Genomic DNA, 20,572 nt, shown 5'->3' with positions numbered 1-20,572 from the left:
CCAGGAGCACAGGAAGGGCCTGCTCCTGAGCAGGGCAGTGGGGAACATGGAGAGTGAAACTGCCAAGGGTACTGCAGAGCAGCTTCCTGGAGCTCCCTGGCCAGGTATAGGTACAGGTGTGGTGGGATCTCCACCCTTTACTGCTGCAGCCCCTGCTGGATGCAGGGACAGGAACCAAGCAAACAGTGGCTGTGATGGGTGATCATGGAACAGAGAGGTGGCAGGGCAGAGCCCGAAAGCCAGGCTGGTATCGACACACCCAGATCTGACTGATGATCTATGATTGCATTCCACGAAGGCTTGAAGGGTCCACCTGGGATTTCTGTCTAGGCTGGGGCTAGCTCCACTTTTTAGTACCTTAGTACTAAAAGTACTAGCCTCTTTTTAGTACCCACTTCCCAGATTGCAAGGGCTGCTCTGGCTCTGCTCGATGGGTGAGTGCAAAGGGGTACTGTCCCAGTAAGAGCAGCTGAGCCCACACTGCAGGATGTGATTAGAGCTGGAGCTGAAGCTTCTAGAAAGTGCTTGCTGTTAGGTAAACAATTCAGGCTCCCTCCACTTGCCTTCAGCCCCATAAGCAGGATCTGAGGATAGTACAAAGCAGACCCGAGAAGTGCCCCAGTGGCCTGTGCCTGATGGAGAAAGTGTAGGTACTTGAATGGGATTTCCTAATGCAATCCCTGTAACTGAGTGTCTGCAGTGCATCACTGCCTTTGAAATGAGCCACTTTCTCCCCAGAAGACAGCAGGGTCAATCCTGTGATCCCCACCCTGTCCGTTATCATCTTCCTGCTCACAGGACATTTGGAGGGGCAGGAGCATGGGGCCATGAGTGATCAGCATGCCCCTGCCTGATCTGTGGCCTCCAGCAGACACTCAGCTCCTCTGACCCACTATTTCCTCATCTGGAAAACAGTCCATGCTAGACCATGGTCTCCCACCAGTACTCTGGTCCTGAGTACCAAGGGCTGTCCATCCTGCAGCCTTCCAGGCGGGTCTGTTCCCCACTTCTATAGATTTTTCCTTCTCTATTGGGACCATAGCTAGGCTAGGATTCTCCCAGACATCTGCCTCCAGACCGTGGGAATGGCTACCTCCAGGGGCCTGCTATTTTTATCTGCCACTGGTAGTCTGTGTCTCTGTCTAGGGCAGTGCCAGCCTCTCTGCGCAGTTTTGCCACAGAGTTGCCAGCATGAGCTCAGACATGACCTCAGTCCAGTGGAACTGCCTGGCAGGCAGGCAGACAGGCACGTGCAATCCCAGTTTCCAGTAAAAAGCCTATTCTTGCTGTCTGCAGGAACCTTAAAACAGCTAATGTGGGCAGCAACTGCAGGCATTAGGCTAACTTGTCAAAATGAAACCAAGCTTGTTTATTTAGTGGCAGCATCACTTAAAGTGACATACCCACATCATGAGCATCCTGCCTCCTGAATGTTTTGTGTCCACCAGATCAGGAGATAAAGCAGGGGCACATTCCAGAACCTTCCTTTGGGCCCCTGTCAGTTTCCCACACAGTCTGACCCAGAGTGGTTAACAGGCTTAACAGGGTTTAAGGGTGACAGAGGCAAACAGTGGCCTGAGGGACTTCCTGAAGGAGTGGACAGCCCAGAGGGGGCTGCAGTTCCACCCCTTGAGGGAAGCAGGCATGTGTCACTTAGGCTTAATCTGCTCCCTGCTCTCCCAGACCTCTGCCCTGAGGTTTGGGTCTCAGACCACATCTACCCCATCTCCTACTAGCTGTGGAATGTGGCCCTTTGAGCCTGGCAACCAGGTGCTAAGATGTGGTGGGTACTTGGCACCTTTGGAAAGGGAGCATGTTCTCTGTCTTGTGAGCATATAGTAGCCAAGGCCTGAGCAGACCTTCTGGGCTAGAAGCTGTCTAGTGTCAGGCTCTATCCACGTGACTGTTTGCTTCTACCCACCCTTCCTGATGCCAGTCACTCCCATGCACCATGTCTGGCTACTTCAGTAGCAGGGGTGTCTCTGCTCCATCATCAGCCCATGGCAAAGTTCCTTCCTGGCCTGAGCTCAAGCCTGCTTCTTGCCATCTCCCTCCACTGACCTGCTTGTTTCCCCAGGACAGGAGGACCTTTCTGTTGGTGACTTGAGGGCCACTGCAGTTGCTTTACTCATCAGGAGTGCTCTGGTTGGGTTGCTCTATACCTGCCCATGGTTCCCTTCTGGCCTGGTCTCCTCTCACCCTCAGTATCCATCAGGCTCCTGGGCGTTCACTAGGAGTCTTCATCTTGTGTTTTGTCTTTTTCATCTCCAGCTCCAAGAAATCCAAGAAACGCCCTGAAGTGGCCACAAAGCCCAAGCCTTTACCTCGGTTCACCATCTTTGATGAGGACGTGGACCCTGACAGGGAGCTCTTTGACCCAGGCAGGAAGCTGTCCCCCGAGAGTTCCTCAAAGAACATGCCTCAGGACTGTAAGTACAGGCCAGGTTGAGTTTCCTTTGCCCTTGGTGTCTGTGCTTTGTCACTGAGCAGGCTTTGGACCTGACATACGTGAATAGAACGCAAGTCTCATCTTTGTCCTGTTTAGAATAGATGCCAACTTGTCTCATGGGGATTTTCTGCTGGAAAAATCAAACCTCAGACCTCGTGTCCCCACAATCTGGAACACTGTGGGACTGAACATCTATTTTAAACGTCCTATAGAAGAGGAGGATGACGATTTTCTTTATTGTTTGGAGAAGTGCATTCATTATATCTGTAGTTATCGGCTACTGATGTGGGCACCGGGGCTTCAAGCAACTGGAAAGTAGATGCTGACCTTCTTTGGGCATATATCCAACTGTATGATTTTAATTTTAATAAGAGATTTTGTGTAGACTGCATAGACTCTACTGGAGGGCTCTGTGTAGCGTTGGCACAGAAGCATCCCTGAGTCTGACCCTACTTCATGCCTGCCTGTGTCCTCCTCCATAGGGAGGAGGTTCATGTCATCTAGTGATTCAGCCAGCACTTGGTGAGCAGCACCTACCAAGGGCCAGGCCCTAGTCCCCATCTTTAGGGGCTCAGAGCCCCATAGGGAGACAGGATGTCACCTGGCAATTGCAAAGCCACATGAGTCTATACCAGGGCTGAGCAGAAACATCAGTTCCTACAAGACGGCAGGGAAGATGTCCTGGGTGAGAGTGAGGCAAAGTGGCTCCATACCTTGTCTGGTTCCTGGGAAGTCAGCTGGAGCTTTCCAGGTCTGTTGAGGAAAAGCATTCCAGGTAGAGGCTGCTCCCAAAGGGCAGCCATGAGCAGCTCAGTGGGGAAATAGCTGGAGACCCGGGCTCCTTGAGGGCAGGGACTATGGTCAGGTCAGTGTCTGCTGCCCCTGTAGCCTGGTGGTGAGAGCCCTTGGCCAGTGGGTAGCCATCAGTGCCTGCTCATTGGAATATGGTGTCATGGTGGGGAGATAGGGATCTAGCTGCACTGAACCTGGGGAGCCTGGCACAGTGAGTCAAGAGGGTATTTCCCCCGACTCCAGTACAGTGGGAAACCCGTGAATACTGGGAACTGGAGCAAGGCAGAGGTGGCCTGGCATCCCTGGCCTGCTGCTGTCCTCTCACCTGCCTCCAGCCCTCATCTGATCCCATTTCTCTGATTCTCTTGCTTACTCTCCTGGATGTACCAGGAAGCTGGGCCAGATGTCTCCATCCTGCACCCCAACCACTGAGGACGAGCCAAGACATCCCTAACCACAGTGTTACTGCCTTCCTACAGCCCTGAAGCTGTTTGACGACCCTGATCTCGGTGGAGCTGTCCCCCTGGGTGACCCCTTACTTCTGCCAGCCACTCATGAGAGTGGAGGGCTCACGTCTAGCCTGGACTTCAGGGATGCCTCTGAGGAACTGTTCAGGTACCACTGTCTACAGGGGAGCTTTGCCAGCTCTGAGCCAGGGACTTTCCTTTGCCTTTCAAGAGAGGGATCCAGGCCTGTCCAACGCCTGTCTCTACAAATGCCAAGAGGCCAGTGATGGAATTCAGGAGAAGGATCAATAAGCAGGGCAGTTCAGCTGTTTCCACAAAGAGAACTTCATGTGTATAGCCAGTCTTTTCTCACACTCATGTTTTAATCATTTATATAAAGAACACTAATCAGCTGGGTGCCGGTGGCTCACGCCTGTAATCCTAGCTACTCAAGAGGCAGAGTTCAGGAGGATTGCAGTTTGAAGCCAGCCAAATAGTTCAAGAGACCCTATCTTAAAAATACTTAACACAAAAAGGGCTGGTGGAGTGGCTCAAGGTGTAGGCCCTGAGTTCAAACTCCGGTACCACAAAAAAAAAAAACTAATTAAATTGCACAATTCAAGAGCAAGTATAACTGGCATAAATGAGTCGGGGAACAAATAAAGCTGAGCCTTGGTGTCATATGACTCACAGAGAGCAAAGCACAGAGGTACTGGTCCACCAGGAGGGTCCCATCAGAGGCAAGGGAGAACTAGGCCAAATCTGTTACATGGAAAGCAAATACAGACCTTGTGCAGAAGTGTTGGCTACTATGCCTGAGTGCTTGCTGTGTGTCTCATAGCATAGGGGCCTCTTTACTGATTCTCTTATTTACTCCTCACACAGTCCCTAAGGTAGGTGCTGTTCTTTGCATGTTACAGAATATTTCGTATGGTAAAAGTCACTTGCCCAAGGCCACTGTTCCTGCCTACCTCTGTCCTGTCCTCTCTGCTCCATCAGAAGCTCTGAGCACTCGGAGAAGAGGCTGGGAAACCTGCCTCTGTGCCCCCAGGCTGTGGGTTCTCTCTGGGCCCACAGTGAGTGTGCTGGCATTGTGTATGACTCCATTCCTTCATCCATGCCCCCAGGATGCAGAGTGTGCTTGGTGATTGGCAGAAAGCTGAGCTGCCATTGGTTTATGTGGCACTGAAGCATGTTGTTCCAGGGGTCTGTCATATGCACCCCTCGTTAGCAGCCTCAGGCTATTAGACAGCCCTGTAAGTGCCCGCCAAGCCTGAGTCACCATGATGGCTTCTTGTATTTACATCTCCCCAAGGCCCCTGGCATCTGTTCACTGTCATCCTGTGTCCTCGCTCCTGACATCCTAGCAGTCTGGGAGGAACCAGGATCATTGTTATTTCACTAGGAAAGAAACTGAGGCACAGGGAAGCCGATGCTAGTCAGCCAGGCTGAGAGTATCCTTGTGGGAATAGCTCCAGGGAGACCCCTATGGCATAGTGTATTCTAAATCTGTTACCTACAGGCCCACCTTCTACAGAGTATGGTAGGTAGTGTGGGATGTTCCAAGGCTGCCTTCAAAGGATTCTGTGGCCAGGTGAGATGGGGAAATACCAACATTAAGGAAGACTGCTGCAGGCCTGGTGTGCACGGGCAGACACCATGCAGCATTTCATGTCCTTACTGGTCCCTGGGACCCTTCCTCTGTCATGCCTTTTAGCATCTTGCAGAGCAACTTGGGAATCACTGCCTAAGGAATGTGAGCCCTGCGTCCCTTTCTTCACTTTAACAGACATCTGGTGATAAAAAATTAGCTTCTTGAGAGCAAGAACCGTATTTTATTCTTCTTTGTGTCTGCTTTTTTACTGTTCGAACAATAATTAGGCTTTCTTATCATGAAAGGCTTTTTGGTAGTCATTCATTCATTCATTCATTCATGCTTTTGCCCCTCCATTCTGTCCATTTCTAGCCTCAGCATCAGCCACCCCCAGGCTGCAGCATGGTTGGGGTCAAGGAAAGTGTACCAAGCAGAGTTTAACATCTGAGAAGCCTCCATTCCCTCCTGCTCTGTAGCCATATCAGGGCCTGGCCTCCAGTTTCATCTTTAGCTGGGTTCTGCGTCTATGACCCTGGCTGAGGCCACTTCAGTCTTTGCTGGGCTCTGTCCCAACTCCCATATGGCCCACAGAGAGGTGCTGAGGTAGGCAGACTCCACACAATAGCAGCTCAGAACCACCCATTTATGCTTTCTCTGTGAATTTAGTTGGGCTGCATGCTTGGTCTCCACCTCCAAAGTGGTTATACATCCTAAGTGAGGCTCAGATGCTGCCTCATACTGCCTCTGTGGGGCCACTGGCCTCTAGCTTCCCATCTGTAAGTTAGACAAGGGTACCCCTCCTGGAGTGAAGTTTTGGAATGCCATAAGATTTGGCTAATGTGCCCAGAGCAGAGCAGGAGCTTGGTATAAGACAGCATTCATTTCTTAGGAGTTGGGGGGAAATCCCCTGAAGAAGCCAGTGGGGTCACATAAAGAGCCTTGCAGAAAGCGATCAGTAACTGGCTCTGCCCTGCCTACTGTGGAGTGGAAGACAAGAGAGCCCTGGCCTTGGGCTTTTCCTCAGGGCTGTGGGGTGGCACAGTGGGCAGGCCTTGGCATTAGGCAGGCCAGCTCTGAGCAGTTGCCCAGTGCCCACATAGAGAATAGCATTGCCTGGGGTCTCGCTCCTTTTGTAGGGGTTGACTATGCTTAGGACTGTTCACTTTGGTTCCCTAGAGTTGAAGAGGACTTGGACCAAATTCTGAACCTGGGGGTCGACCCCAAACCCAAGCCTCAGCCAAAGCCCAAGCCCCCAGTGGCAGCAAAGCCAGCACTGCCCAAGAAACCAACTGTACCCCCTAAGGTAAGCCCATCCAAAGATGAGACTGGGCCACAAAAGCAGCAACAGCAGATCCAAGCCATGGATGAGATGGACATCTTGCAGTACATCCGGGACCATGATGCACCTGCTCAGACTTCTCCCAGCCTCTTCTGACCCCCAGCCCATGCTGTGTCTGGCACTGCATTTCCTCTTGTGGAGGCCTTGTGGGCCAAGACCTTGGACTGCATAGTTCCCTTTTCTCTTGGGCTATGTGCTCCATGAAGAATCCCTACAGAATACAGAGTAGAGGACAACATAGGAATCTAAGTCCACTTTGTCCCAGTCCATGTAGACATGAAGGAGAGAGTAAATGTAGGGATGTCTTGCTTAGCAGCAGCCTGGCCCCAAAAATGAAGTGAGACATGAGGCGGCCCCAAGGATGAAGTAGGAAACCTCCTACCCATGTGTGTCAACTGACTGTGCCTTCCCAGCATGGGAAGGAGTACCTGCTGACCTGAGCCTGGATATGCAGGAGTACCTGCATAGCTGCTGAGGCCTGGAGGGGACACTGAGCAGAAGAGCCCAGCTGTCCAGGCTTTCCCTTCACAGCTCCTCTGAGCCTCCACTAGTTTCCATCTAAGGGGAGAAATTGGACCCATCCCTACCTCTCTGGAATATGGAAGCTAGCTAGGCCCCAGGTCTTCCTTCCGCTTCCTTTCCCAGGAAGAACCTGGCCAGCTCTTGGCCTCTTTGGGCCTCTGAACCCAGAGGCCAATGTCTGTCATTGCAGCTCTCAGCCAAGTGGATCATGACATCCTCCAGAGCTCAGCCTGGGCCCAGTGCTTGGCGTGGGCTTCCAGCCTGACACTGCCTCCTACTCCCCATGCAGCATAGTATTCTCAGGCTTTTACTCCAAGGCCTTGCCTGTCCTCAGGGTCTAGACTCATCTAGTAGCTTTTCACCAGGGAGCCACCAGCTCAGGGAGAAGGAACTGTGCACCAGGGCAGGCCAGCGCCTCAGACATTTCAGACCCCCAGAGCCCAGGCACACAGGGCCAACACCACATGGTGCTCAGGAAACTCAGTGAATAGATGATGTTTCAATGAGCAAAGAATGTTAGGTGGCCTTTCTTTGATATATTTTTTATGTTCAGAGCTAATTTTTAATGAGACAAAAATTTTTTTAAAAGCATAACTCTCTTGTTCTGTTTGCTCTGTCCTGTCTGCAAGAGGCATTGGAAGGGCTCACTAAGCCATGACCTTTTCCATTCCCAGTTGGCTCCAAAACCCAATTCCAGAGGAGCCTCCAAATGATGCCGGCCAATTGTTTGCCGCTGTCAGTGTCTGGTGTCCCCAGCTCCTGCCTTGTGCAGGACCTATAGGGCCTGGTTGGGAGCACCAGTTCTGATCTGTCCTGTGCCTTATCATGTCCTTCTCTAGCTGCCTAGTCCTGAACAGGCCACCCACTCACCCCTCTGTTCATGCCAGAGTGAGAAGACAGAGGTCCTGTCCTCTGCCCTGCACAGGTTGGAGGGTCCCCCTCCACAGGGCCTAGAGCTGGTTTGAGGACAGTTTCTGCACCACCTCTCACTTCCCTTTTGCCTGCAAGCCTTAACACCCTCCACCTCTCAGTGCCCAGCAACCAGCCCTGTGTCCACACCCCCTGCCATCTGTAGAGGAAGGCATCAGTCAGTAGGAGGGGTGAGGCCATGTGGCCAGGTCTTCCTCTGAAAGATCACCTATCTCTGGCCCCAGCCCTCTTTCCACTCCTTACCTTCTTCTTTGTGCCCTAGCCACCAGCTCTCTGTCCCTCATTTCCTCCCTCTCCCCTTCCCCCAATTTGTACCTCTTTGAGTGACATAGTAATAGATGGTACTTCAGGCAGGTCCAGTCACCTGGCTGGGATCCCTGATGGAACCTGGCCTCCCACTGTCTGATGTGGGTTTGTCCATTGTGGGTCCAGCCTCCTCAGTGGCCTGGAGCTTTTTAGACACCTCAGCAGAAGCTTTTGCTCCCAAACTCCAAAACTCCTGTTGGGGCTCATTTTCACCACAGGTTTGTGACCCACAGCTAGTCGCTATCATCCAGTAAAGTCTGTGTGTGTGACTCATTCAACATTTATTAGTGTTCTTTTCCTTGTGTGGGCTGATAGGAGACAGCAAGGTGTGTGTGTGTGTGTGTGTGTGTGTGTGTGTGTGTGTGTGTGTGTGTGTGGTGACAAGCTTTGCAGGCTGACATCTACTGCAGAACCAAAAGTGGGTTTCCAGGGAGCCAGGGAGGCTGTGGGTAGGGCAGACTAAGCTGACATCAAGGCCTCTCTTCCCCCACAGTGGGAATCCTGTAGGCAGTGTTGAATTGGAGTGTCGTTCCCAAGGGCAAACCATTAGGCTGTTCTGAGGACTGCTTGACCCAAGAGCATTGAGAGTTTGCTGTGGAAGAGAAACTGAGAGGTTGAATTTGGACAACAGTGTTTGTTTATTTTGAAGGCTGTTGTGAGCCTGTGGACAGGATGTGCTGCTTATGGCTGGGTCTACTGCTCCCTTCCTCCCAGCATTGTCCTTTTCAGGAAGTCATGAACTCATGCTAGTCCTTATGGAAAATCCCAATCTTAGGGCTGCCCTGGCTGGCCTAACATCCTGGGAGTCACTGAAGAGTACCCACACATTGAGCTCTGCTCCCACCACCAGCTCAATGCTCTGTGTAGACCTCGGCTCACCCTTGTGTGCTCATTGGGTTGCACTGAGGCTTGGGTCCTCATGCCAGATGTAGGCGAGACAGCAAAGTCTAGCTGCTGTTTGGGGGCCCATGGCCTTCATGCCTGTCACCTTTATGCCTAGTTTATATTGTGTTGACACACTGTGTGGTTGATTGAATTCCCAGTGTTAGGCTGATGTGCAAATTCCTGCTTGGTTCTCCAGCTCACCTCCTGCACAGCCGAGCACATCTTGAGAAAGGGCCACAGAGTCATCAATATGTCCACTGGGTGGTGGCCCTAACTGGGTATCAGCCACTTCCCAATACTTCTATGTCTTCATGTAGACCGATAGCTGCCCAAAGTCAGAGTCCCTTTGAGTGGCTAAGCCTTCAGTTATGGCTTTGGATGGTTCCACTCCCTGCAGATTCTGTCCCAAACCATCCTCCACTCTGCGCCCTCAGGCCTCAGGGTTGGGGAAAAGTGACCAACGGGCTGGTGGTGGGATGGCAGCGAAAGCCAGCTGGTTATCATGTGGCCTACAGCATCTTGGTGAAGCAGCAGTCAGGCAATATGGTTATGAAAGGGCCTGGGTTCCAGTCCAGCTGAGCTATGGGATGTCCCTTACAGAGTACTGAATGAGATTCGCCACTGGGCTTATGTGAACATGAAGTCCTATCCATGCCTGATGGAGTTTCAGTGAGCTGGTTACCCTAGTTACTCACACAGGGACCCCTGTCCAGTACTAACTGGCTACTAATCCAAAGTGGCAGTGACCAGGTAGGTGGTCAGAGCCCTGTCAGCTTCAGCTCAGTGGAGCATCCAGCCCAGTCGTTGACTGTTGATTCCATGCCAGGCATTGTGCAGTGAATACAACACTATGCGTAAACATCTGTCCCTCTCCTGCCTGCTGATCTCTGGCTCTTGCTTTGCATGGCCCTGGCCACTGGTGAGAGCCAAGGGATTGCATTTCCGGGGTTCTCCTCAGAATAAAGCTGCAGATTCTGGCATGAGGATTACGGGCTCAGCACATCGCTTAGTAAGCAGGCTCTCTATTGATAACTTTCAGAGGGCCGATGCTTCTCTGCCAACTCAGCCTTGGAATCACATTTTTGGTAAAGCTGGATTATCGCCCTCCAGCCCAGCTCACTAGTCGTGTTGTCCTTTCCTTATCTCCAAACACAGTATTCAGTGTGCAGCTCCAGTGTCCTGTCAGTCCCAGGGAATTAGGTTGGGAGAGGCCTAGGAGAGCAAGAAAAAAGCAGATCAGCTGTCCTGGTCATATCATGCTGGTGGCAGTGGCAGGGCACATGAACACAAGCCATTGGGAGCAAGACAAGGACACAGACCATGCAGTACAACAGAGTAGGAGTAAGGGATCTGGCAGGTAGACCTTTGGTGTTCAGAGGGCATGAGAGAGACCAGGCCTCTGCTGGCAGTCGGCATTCCCATGGATCTGTTGGCTGCAGGGTCTGTTCCAGGCACCATGGAGGGCACAAAGCTGGAAAATGAGCCGTTAAAACCGGTCCTACCAGGAGCCATGCTGAGCTGCTAGCTTTAGTTCCATTCTTTGGGTCTCCTGTCCAACCATCAGGTGCCAGTAATAGAGGCGCCTCCCCCTCCACCCACCCTATCTGTGCCCCAGTTTCTCCCCTCTCTGTCACCTGTCAGCGTGCACAGTTGAGGAAAGCCCAAGCCCAGGTTTTAGTCCCTGCATCAGTGTCCGAGAGCTGCCATAATAACATGGCTTAAACAACGAAATTACTCCTTTCACGTTCTGGTGATCAGAAGTCTAAAATCAAGGTGTTAACAGAGTCATATCTCTAAGGCTGTAAGGGGAGAACCCTTCCTTGCTTCTTCCTAGCTTCTGGTGGCTGCTGGCAACCCTTGGCATTCATTGGTTTGTAGCTGCATCACTCCATCTTCATGAGACAAACTCCCTCCATGTCTCCTTTGTGTGTTCACATATCCCTTTTGTAAGAGCACCAGTCATTGGATTAGGGCCACCATTAATCCAGTGTACCTCATCCTTAATCAAATCTGCAGAGACCTATTTCCAAAGAAGCCTGTCTTCACAGGTTCCAAGTAGACATGAATGTGAAGGGCCTCTCCTCAACCCAGGACAGTCACGTCCTGCACTGAGCATTTTGCATTCAGGAGTCGGCCCAGGTGAAACCTTACTTCACTTCCCAGATAGAAAGTGTTGCCTCCTGCCCTGCAAAGCCATGGCCTCTGTGCCAGGCTCTGTTCTGAGTTCCTAGTTCTGATTCTGTTCTTTGGCTTCCTGCCTCATTGGAGCATCAGCGAAGTTCAGAGTGGTTTGCACTGATAAGTGGGGGCAGCGGGATTCCTTCCCCTCTTCCTGAAGGGCAGTACAGCCCGGGGAGGGTCATCTCTCACAGAGAAGACACTCCAGGGCCTTACTGAAGAGCTGGCTTCTGGGGCTTCTCTCCTTCCATCTCCTCATTATCCTCTCACTGAGCCTTGGATTGAGAAAAGATCTGGAGGAGGCTGAGAAAGGATCTGGAGGAGGTTGAGAAAGCCAGGGTGGTGGGACCCCAAAGCTTCCAGAGCATGAGGGCTGTGAAGGACTCTCTTCCCTCAAGATGGTTTCCTACCTCTGTGGTGCAGGCTGTTGGCATCTCCACATTTTCCTTTTTGGTTTATTGTCCACTTTGCTGACTTCCCCTAACAAGTACTCTAGGTCCCAGAGAGCAAAGTTTTTGGACTAGAAAGTAGAACAGCAGATTTTTGTTCACCTGTTTCCCAGACATTTGAAGCTGCACAGGGGCAGAGCAGGTGCCCAATAGCCTTACCTCACTCTCCAGGCTGGTTATAGGATTGACCTGCCCTAATTGGGCAGGTGGCTCTGGCTTCCCAGGCTGAGTAATCCCTGAGTGTGGGAGTGGAAAATGGTGCAATGCCTTGGAAGAAGTTTGGCAGTTTTTTAAAAAGTTGGACATAAGTTTACCATGCAACCCAGTAACTCCACTGGTAGACAGATGTCCAGAGAGAAAGGGAAACAAATATATGTCTACACAAAGACTTGTACACAATGTTCACAACACCAGATTCATCAGAGCGAAAAAGTGGAAACAACCAAAAAGTCCATCAACCAGCAAATGGATAATCAAAATGCAGTATATCCATACAATGGAAAATTATTTGCCATAAAAAAAATTAAGGGCAATACATGCTACAATATAGATCAACCTCAAAAATATTATGCTAAGTGAAAGACTCAAAAGACCACATACTGACGATTCTACTTCATGAAATTTCCAGAGCAAATCTACAGAGACCGAAAGTAGATTAGTTGGTGCCTCAGGCCAGGTGTCAGAACTGCACGTGGGCACAGGATGGTTCTTGGGGTGATAGAAAGTTCTAAAATTGAATTGTGATGATTACACAACTCTGTGAAATTATTAAAATCGTTTTATTCTACTCTTAATTGGGTGAATTTTTTGGTATATAAGTTATACCTCAATAAAACTATTAAAAAAATGTAATGACTAGAAAAAACAAATCCATAGCTCCAGGATACAGTGGCTTAAAGTGTAAGTCACCTTCTGGCTCTCTGGCCCCTAGCTAAGTGACCAGTGCCTTAACCTCTCTGCTCCTCAGTTTCCTTACCTGTAAAATGAGAATCACAATTGAACTTGTCTGTTACAGTAGTTATAAAGTTGAAATGAGCCAATGTTTGGAAAGTTCTTTGATCCATACTTGGTGTGTTGTATACCTTATATGTGAATAATTAAACTTCTGTTGAGTTGTCATTCAGTTTGTCTACTGTGGCCTAAGGAAATCTGGGGTTTAAATGTGCTCATTTTCCTCTAACAAGGACAGCCAGGCTCTTGGAGGAGAGGAAAGGTGATGGGATTGATCTTGGAGTGGATGGAGGTGATAGGGGACTCACCTCTCATGAGCTGTGTCATTTAATGCCTCTCAGCTTCTCTGAGACTTGGCCTGCCAGGTGGGGTAAGGTCTGTTTCTGCCACCTCTCAGTAGGATGGGGGTCATAGGAGACCATCCATGCAGAACCACTTGAGACCCAGTGAGGGACCCCAGCACTGAGGAGACTGGAGACTGAGGGATTCTGGGATACGACCAGGGGCTAAATCTGGGTGGGTCATGGAGAAGGCGTGGAATGTGCTGGAAGAAAGCCATTCAGACTAGGATTCCTAATAACATCAGCAGGGCCATGGCAGCAGGGAGCTCATCCCAGCTCACCACATACTGCAGACCACATAGTTTTCTCAGCACCATGGAGATGAGGAAATAAACACATCGTCCTTCCTCTCCCAGCCCCTGACCTTTTGTTCAGAGCAACAGGCTGGGCAGGGCAGGGAAGGAGGTTTTGGGGAGAGGCAGCTGACAGTTCTGTGGCTGTGGCCTTGCTGGCTTGTAAGGAGAGTCTGAAGCTGCCCTTTCTTTCTACTCTATGCCTCCCCAGTTTCCCCCTCCACAGCCTGCTCACTCTGGGTCTCAGTGAGCCAACAACCCCCTTCCTTCCAGAAGAAGCCACAGAGACATGTACGCACGGATGTTCATAGCAGTGTTATTCTTAGCACTTCCCTCTGTCCACAGGAAGCTACTCAAATATCCATCAACCAGACAGTGGACAAATGGTGGTGCATCCATATACGGTGCAGTGCCATTCAGTGCAGAAAAGAAAAAATTCCAGTGAATATAGTTGTGAGTGGATCTCAGAAAAATGCTAGTGAAAGAAAACACACACAAAAGCTATACACTAGCCCACTTATATGGACTTCTGGAAAAGGCAAAACCATAGCAACAGAGCAGATGGTAGTGGCTTGGGGCTGGGAATAGGCAAGAGACAACTGAGGAAACCATTGAAAGTATAGACATGTCTAAAAATTGAGCGTGACTCTAAACATTTACCAAAACTCATCAAATTGGGCACTTAAAATGAGGGAGTTTTATTGCATTTAAGTTATACCTCAATAATGCTGTTAAAGAAGGAACTGCAGTCCCAAGGTAAATATTTACCTGAGGGTCCAGTGATCATGCTCCTTAGTATTTATCCAAAGGAGTTCAAAACTTATGTCCACACAAAAACTTGGAAATGGATGTTTACGGCAGTGACTTTACTCATAATTGCCAAAACATGGAAGCAAGAAAACTTCCCTGAGGTAGGTGAGTGGATAAATAAACTGTGATAATCCAGAGAACAGAATTTACGATTAGGAAGGAACCTTAAGTGCACAGTACTAAGCAAAAGATACCAATCTGAAGGCTGCATGCCATAAGATTCCAGTCCTATAACTGGGAAAGTCAATACCAGAAAGTTCGATGATTTCTGAAGGCTAGAAGGGAAGTAGAGATGAGTAGGCAAAATACAGGATATTTACACAGGGAAACTGCTCTGTGTGATCCTATAGTGGTAGATACACATTATTTTACAATTGTCAAAACCCTCAGAATGCACACCAAGAGTAAAAGCCAGGATGTATGCTATAGACTTTGGGGGATAATGAGGCGTTCGTGTAGATTCATCAAATGAATCTCTGTGCAGGATTCAATAGTGGGGAGGGTATGCATATATGGGGCAGAAATGTATGGGAATTCTGTGCTTTCTGTTTAATTTTGCTGTGAACCTAAAACTGCTGCAAAAAATTAAATATGTTTACAAACAAAAATAAAAGAAGCATAAGGAGGAGGGTCCCTTAACCTGGAAGACACCTGCTGCTCTTGGATGTTGGTCCCTGTATCCCCACCTTTCATGATGTCCCCACCTGGACTCCAGGTGAGGCTCCGCAAACATTTTGCTGACTGTGATAGGGTTTCTGGTTCAGCAGAAGGAAAAGGGATAGTCCTCTGGAGAAATGAGGGGTCAAAATTCCCAGTCTGCCTGGAGCCCTAGGCACCTGCTGACCTTAGTTCCTTGAAAGCATCTGCTCTGTGTGATTTTCATCTTTCTTTCTGAAGTTGCCCTGTGCTGTCCTGGACAGGCAAGTGGGACACACATTTCACAGTAGAGCTCAGGACCTCTCAGAGGTGGGTGCAGTGCAGATGAGCAAAGCCACCAAGAAGCACAGACTCATCCTCCCTTCTCTCTGCCCTCCTGGGGCCAAGCTGAGAGCAGCCTCAGGCTGAGGAAGACATGCCCGGGGTGCGTTCCTCTACCCCAACCCGTCAGCAAGCTCGGGAACCCAGGTTACATGGACTTCAAGAGGACACACCTTCCTATGAGGAGACCCCTGGTCCACCTGGACTCCTGGAGCAGGTGTTGAAGCTTCAGTCCTGCCAAAGGTCTCACCAGGCCCCCTTTGGTTCAGAAAAAGCTGGACATTTACTTGTTGAGATCAAGGAAATGTGGCTGTATGGCTCTTAGTAGTCAGAGAGTGACGACCTGCAGCCTGCAGACTACAGGCTCCTCACGGGTCTGTTGAAACAGCAGGGTGGGGGGTCTGTTGGGGCCCCCAGCCTCCACTGCCCAGGGCAAGACCCACCCTGCTGCACAGCGCACCGATAGGATGGGGGGAAAGTATTTTGCTTTGTTTTGTTGTTGTTGTTTGGGGGTATTTTTGTTGAATGGTTGTATCAGGACTATAAACACTGCACGGCTACAAACTAGGAGCTTTACAAACATTTCCTGTCCCCCTCCTTAGCCTGAAACATCATTATTGTTACTGAGTGAGAGGCAGACTCCCTGAACTCATTTTTCCCCCTTGGCATTAGTGCTTTGGGCTTAACTGAGGTTCAAGAGTACTAAGTTTAAGTTGGAGAGCCTGACAGCCCCAATCCAAGAATGGGGTCCCCAGGTTCACGTGGAGATCAGGACAGCAGAATGACCTTTGCAAAAAGGCAAAGCTATGGACAAAGTCTCTATCCAGCTCCCCAGGCTTGGATGTACCTCTGCTCCCCCCACCTCATTCTCACCTGTCTCATTTAGTTGTGCCCCTTCCTGAGCCTGTCTTCAAAGAGACTTGGTTCACTGATTATTATCTCTGTTTCTTCTATGGATATTAGCCTGTTTTTCTTATTCTTTTCAAGTTAACTTTGATTCTTTATATTTTTCTAGAAAAATTATCTACTTTATCTAGATCTCAAATATATATCTTATTCTCTTATGACTTTAAAAATTATTTGTGTATTTATGACACCAGTTCAGTTTTCATTTCTAGAGTTACTTGTTTCCCTTCTTTACTACTTATATTTGTGGGAAATATATAATGTTAGTCTTTTCTAAAAACTAGTTTTGAAGACAGGCATGGTGGTTCATGCCTATAATCCCATTCCCAGGAATCTGAGGCAGGAGGATCAAGAGTTCTTGCTATATATACCAGCCTGGGCTACATATAGCAAGAACCTATCTCCAAACAACAACAAAAACTAATTTTGATTTTAAAGATCGGTGTTACTATTTTTTTTCTATTTAACTCATCAATTTCTATTAACTTTCATTCAGTTTCCTTTCAATTTTTAGTCCTCTTTTTTAATCATGTCAAATTTTTCTTTACTTTTCCTTTTGTTGTTTAAGTAAAAAGTGAAAAACACTTCAGGCTACAAAAATGTCATCTGAGCACAATTTGGCTACTTCCCATACAATTTATCATGTGGTGTTCTCATTTTTAATTAATTTTCAAGATGACTAAATTTGAAGTTTTTATTTCTTATTTAAAACTAAAAATCTGTTTAAAATACTAGCATTTTGCATTTTCCCCCCAGGTTTTCTGTCTAGTATTATTATCCTTATAATTCATTTTTAGTTTTATTTTATTTTGGTTTGAGAATGGGAATCTGTACAACTTTTAAGTAAAAAATTACTTTTCTAAGTTAATTTTTTGCAACCAAATATATACACGTACATATTATAAACCAGTTCTTAATAAATGTTCGATGGATACTTAAAATATATACCTTGTTTGGAGAATGTTAATAGTTTCAAACTTACTGTTGCTCAGACTTCTGTACTTGTTTACTCTGGGTCCACTGACACATCGTTTCTGAGAGAGGATGTTACTATGTCCCACTATGGTGATAGTTTTGTCCAGTTCTTCTGGGAGTCATTTGGTGCCAATCCTGGTTGAGGGTTCCAGCAGACTGCCGTCATTTCAGAGCAGAGCTGAGGGGTCGCAGAGAAACTGCCTACATTGTCCTTCAAATGCACTGGCTCAGCTGGAAGCAGGGAGGTGGGCTCATTCTAGCTCCTCATGCTGGGTTTGTGCTCCAAACCCAGTGTGTGGGTCTCCAGTCATTGCCTTCACAGAGGTGTCTGGTCCCCAGGGCAGTAAAGTAGGCACTTCCAGGATTCCCCTCCAGCTGAGAGGAAAGGGATGGAAGGTTCTTCCCACAAACAGGGGATTCCATGTCTTGTCGGCAGGCTCCACCTGCCATGGAGCCAGGTGCTCTGCAACACTTGTGTTTCCTAGATGGCCATGAGTTCTCTCTGGGCTCCTGCCAATCAAGCTGGAAGGTGTAAGGATTTGTTTTTCCTGTTCCAGGAAAGCACCAACACAGCTCTTCTCAACAAGCCTGACCTCTTAGTCTTGTCAAAATAGGTGTGTATGGAGACCCCAGCATTTACGAGACCCACCCACCTCCTCCGTGCTTAGTGCTATGGGAAAGGGCAAGAGAGGGAATGTGCTGATTGACTAGTGGGGCACATGAGTGAGGCTCAGGCACTCCTCTAAGCACCCTTAGTTTGAAAAATGGGACATTTAACTAGAAAGTGGGGGCAGAAGTGGGGATTTGAGGATGTGAATATAGCAAAGACTGGAGAGTAGTTTCCCCTAGAGCAGCTCAGTGAGCAGGGATAGAGAACAAGGCACCCTGGAGAGAGGAGCCAATGAGAGGCAGGAAAGCATAGGGGAGGTTGGGGGGGAAGACTGAAAACTTTCCCCTGAGATCAGCAGTAAGACAAAATGCTTGCTTCTACTAGTAGTCAACAAGTTCTAGCCAAAGTAATTAGGTAAGAAAAAGAAATAAAAGGCATCCAGATAATAAAAGAAGCAGTAAAAGAGTCCCTTTACAGATGACATCTCTTATATGTAGATAGTCCTAAAGAATACATGCACAAACTATTATAGCTAATAAATTGATTTAACAAAACTGAAGAACACAATATCAACATACAAAAATCAATTGTGTTTCTATACACAATATGAAAAGAAAATTAGGAAAACAGTTCTATGCACAATAGCATCCAAAAGATAAAATACTTGGAAATTAATTTAACCAAAGAAGTGAAAGACTTATACACTGAAGGCTATGAAACTGCTAAATGATATAAAGAAATGAAGACATCCCATGATCAATTCCATCCCTACCAAAATTCCAATGGCCTTTTTTAAAAATAGAAACAAAAAAGCTAATCCTAATATTCATGTGAAATTTCAAGGTACCCTGAATAGCCAAAGCAGTTTTGAAAAAGAAAAAGTTGGAGAACTCATTGCCCAATACTACAGAGTTACAGTAATGAAAATGGTGTGGTATTGGCACAAGATTAATGTGTAGACTTGGAATGGAACTGAGAGTGGCACTTGATCATTACCTAGGGTGACAAGATCAGTCAATGCAGACAGAATAGTCTCTTTAACAAAAGGTTCTAGGTAGGGAACAGCTACATGTAAAAGAATGAATTTGGACCCTACCTCATACCATATATAAAAATTAACTCAAGATGGATCAAAGGAGTAAACATAAGCATTAATACTACAAAACTCTTAGGAGAAAAATAGGATTTAGCAATGGACTTTTAGCTATGACATTGAATGCACAAGCAGCTCAAAGAAAAAATATAAATTGAATATTAACAAAATAGAAAAGTTTTGTGCTTCAAAAGACACTATTGAGAGTGAAAAAGAAAATTCAGAAAAAGGTTAGATCAAAAAGAATTAATCTTAGAAGGTAACACCCACGCACAGGAAATCAATGTGAGTCAGTGCCCTGTATAGCTATCCTTATCTCAATCAGCAAAAACCCTTGTTCCTTCCTATTATTGCTTATACTCTCTCTACAACAAAATTAGAAATAAGGGCAAAATAGTTTCTGCTGGGTATTGAGGGGGTGGGGGGGAGAGGGAGGGGGCGGAGTGGGTGGCAAGGGAGGGGGTGGGGGCAGGGGGAAGAAATGACCCAAGCCTTGTATGCACATATGAATAATAAAAGAAAAAGAAAAAAGAAAAAAAAAAAAAGAAAATTCAGAGAGGGGAGAAAACATTTGCAAACCATGTATCTCATGAGGATCTAGAATCCAGACTATATCGTTATCTATAACAATTCAATAATAAAACAGCCTAATTAAAAACTAGGCAAAGGACTTAAATAGACATTTCTGCAAAGAAGATATAAAGAGCAAACTTGAAAATGCTCAATGAATGTCATTACTCAGCAGAAAAATGCAAACCAAAGCCAGTATAACATACCCTTCGTATCTACCAGAAAGGCTGAAGTTTGAAACAAAAAAGGAAAATAAATGTTGGTGAGGATGTGGGGAATTTGGAACTCTAAAATAAGGCTGCTGGGCACGTGAAGTGGTACCGTCACTATGGAAAACAGTTTGGTGGTTCTTAAAAGATTTGTCAGAACTTTTTAAAAGAAATGATATGACCTAGCTACCCCACTCCTAACATAAACTCCAAACAATTGAAGACAGGCGTTTGAACAAAATGTGTACAGAATGTTTGTAGAAACAACTCAATGTCCATTAACTGATGAAGAAATAAACAAAATGTTCTAGACCCATCCAGTGGAATACTATTCAGTCACACAGTGCATGAGCACTAGCTGTAATGTGGATGAACCTTGAAAACATTAAGCTGAGCGAAAGGAGCCAATCACAAAGGCCATCTACTATGCAATACCATTTACATGAAATACCCAGGACAGTCAAACTGAAGAGTCAATGGATGGTTGCCACTGCCTGAGGGAGGGCGGAATGAGAAGTGACTGCTTGATGGGTATCAGCTTTTATTTTGGGATGATGAAATATTCTGCAAGTGGATAGTGGTGAATGTACCAGATACCACTGAGTTGTGCACTTTAAGTGATAAGTTTTATGTGCATTATTTTCACACCTCTTCCCAAAAGAGTATGTACCTAGAGTATGATGGGGAAAAGCCCAGGAAGGAAGGTGGCCTCCTGCCAGGCCAGGAGGCTATAGAGTGACACATAATATGAAGCAGAGAGGTGACCTAGGATATCTGGAAGATGGAGACATAAAGCAAGTTGAGGGAGGTGGAGGGCAACAAGCAGTCCTGGTGAAGAGAGCCGCTGGGTGCTGTAAGCCTCCCAGGGTTAGAAAGCTGAATTTGTTTGTGTGTGTTCTGTGACTGAGGCAGGCTGGGACTTGTCTGTCTTGGCTGCATCTACACT

General features: G+C 47.6%; 1 protein-coding gene across 2 annotated transcripts in view; it reads left to right on the top strand.

Annotated features, from left to right (window-relative positions):
• Window positions 1-13,013, top strand: part of Hs1bp3 (HCLS1 binding protein 3) — a 34,136-nt gene extending 21,123 nt beyond the window's left edge. For both annotated transcript variants that reach the window (XM_074049246.1, XM_074049245.1), the window contains exons 5-7: window positions 2,272-2,429; window positions 3,721-3,856; window positions 6,458-13,013. In XM_074049246.1, the coding sequence (XP_073905347.1) occupies window positions 2,272-2,429; window positions 3,721-3,856; window positions 6,458-6,716 (553 nt within the window). In that variant the 3' untranslated portion in view covers window positions 6,717-13,013. The remainder of the gene's footprint in view (window positions 1-2,271; window positions 2,430-3,720; window positions 3,857-6,457) is intronic.
• Window positions 13,014-20,572: the final 7,559 nt, after the last annotated feature.

Source organism: Castor canadensis, chromosome 12, assembly GCF_047511655.1.
Source record: "Castor canadensis chromosome 12, mCasCan1.hap1v2, whole genome shotgun sequence".
Lineage (NCBI taxonomy): Eukaryota > Metazoa > Chordata > Mammalia > Rodentia > Castoridae > Castor > Castor canadensis.
This window is presented reverse-complemented; position numbering and strand designations above follow the sequence as displayed.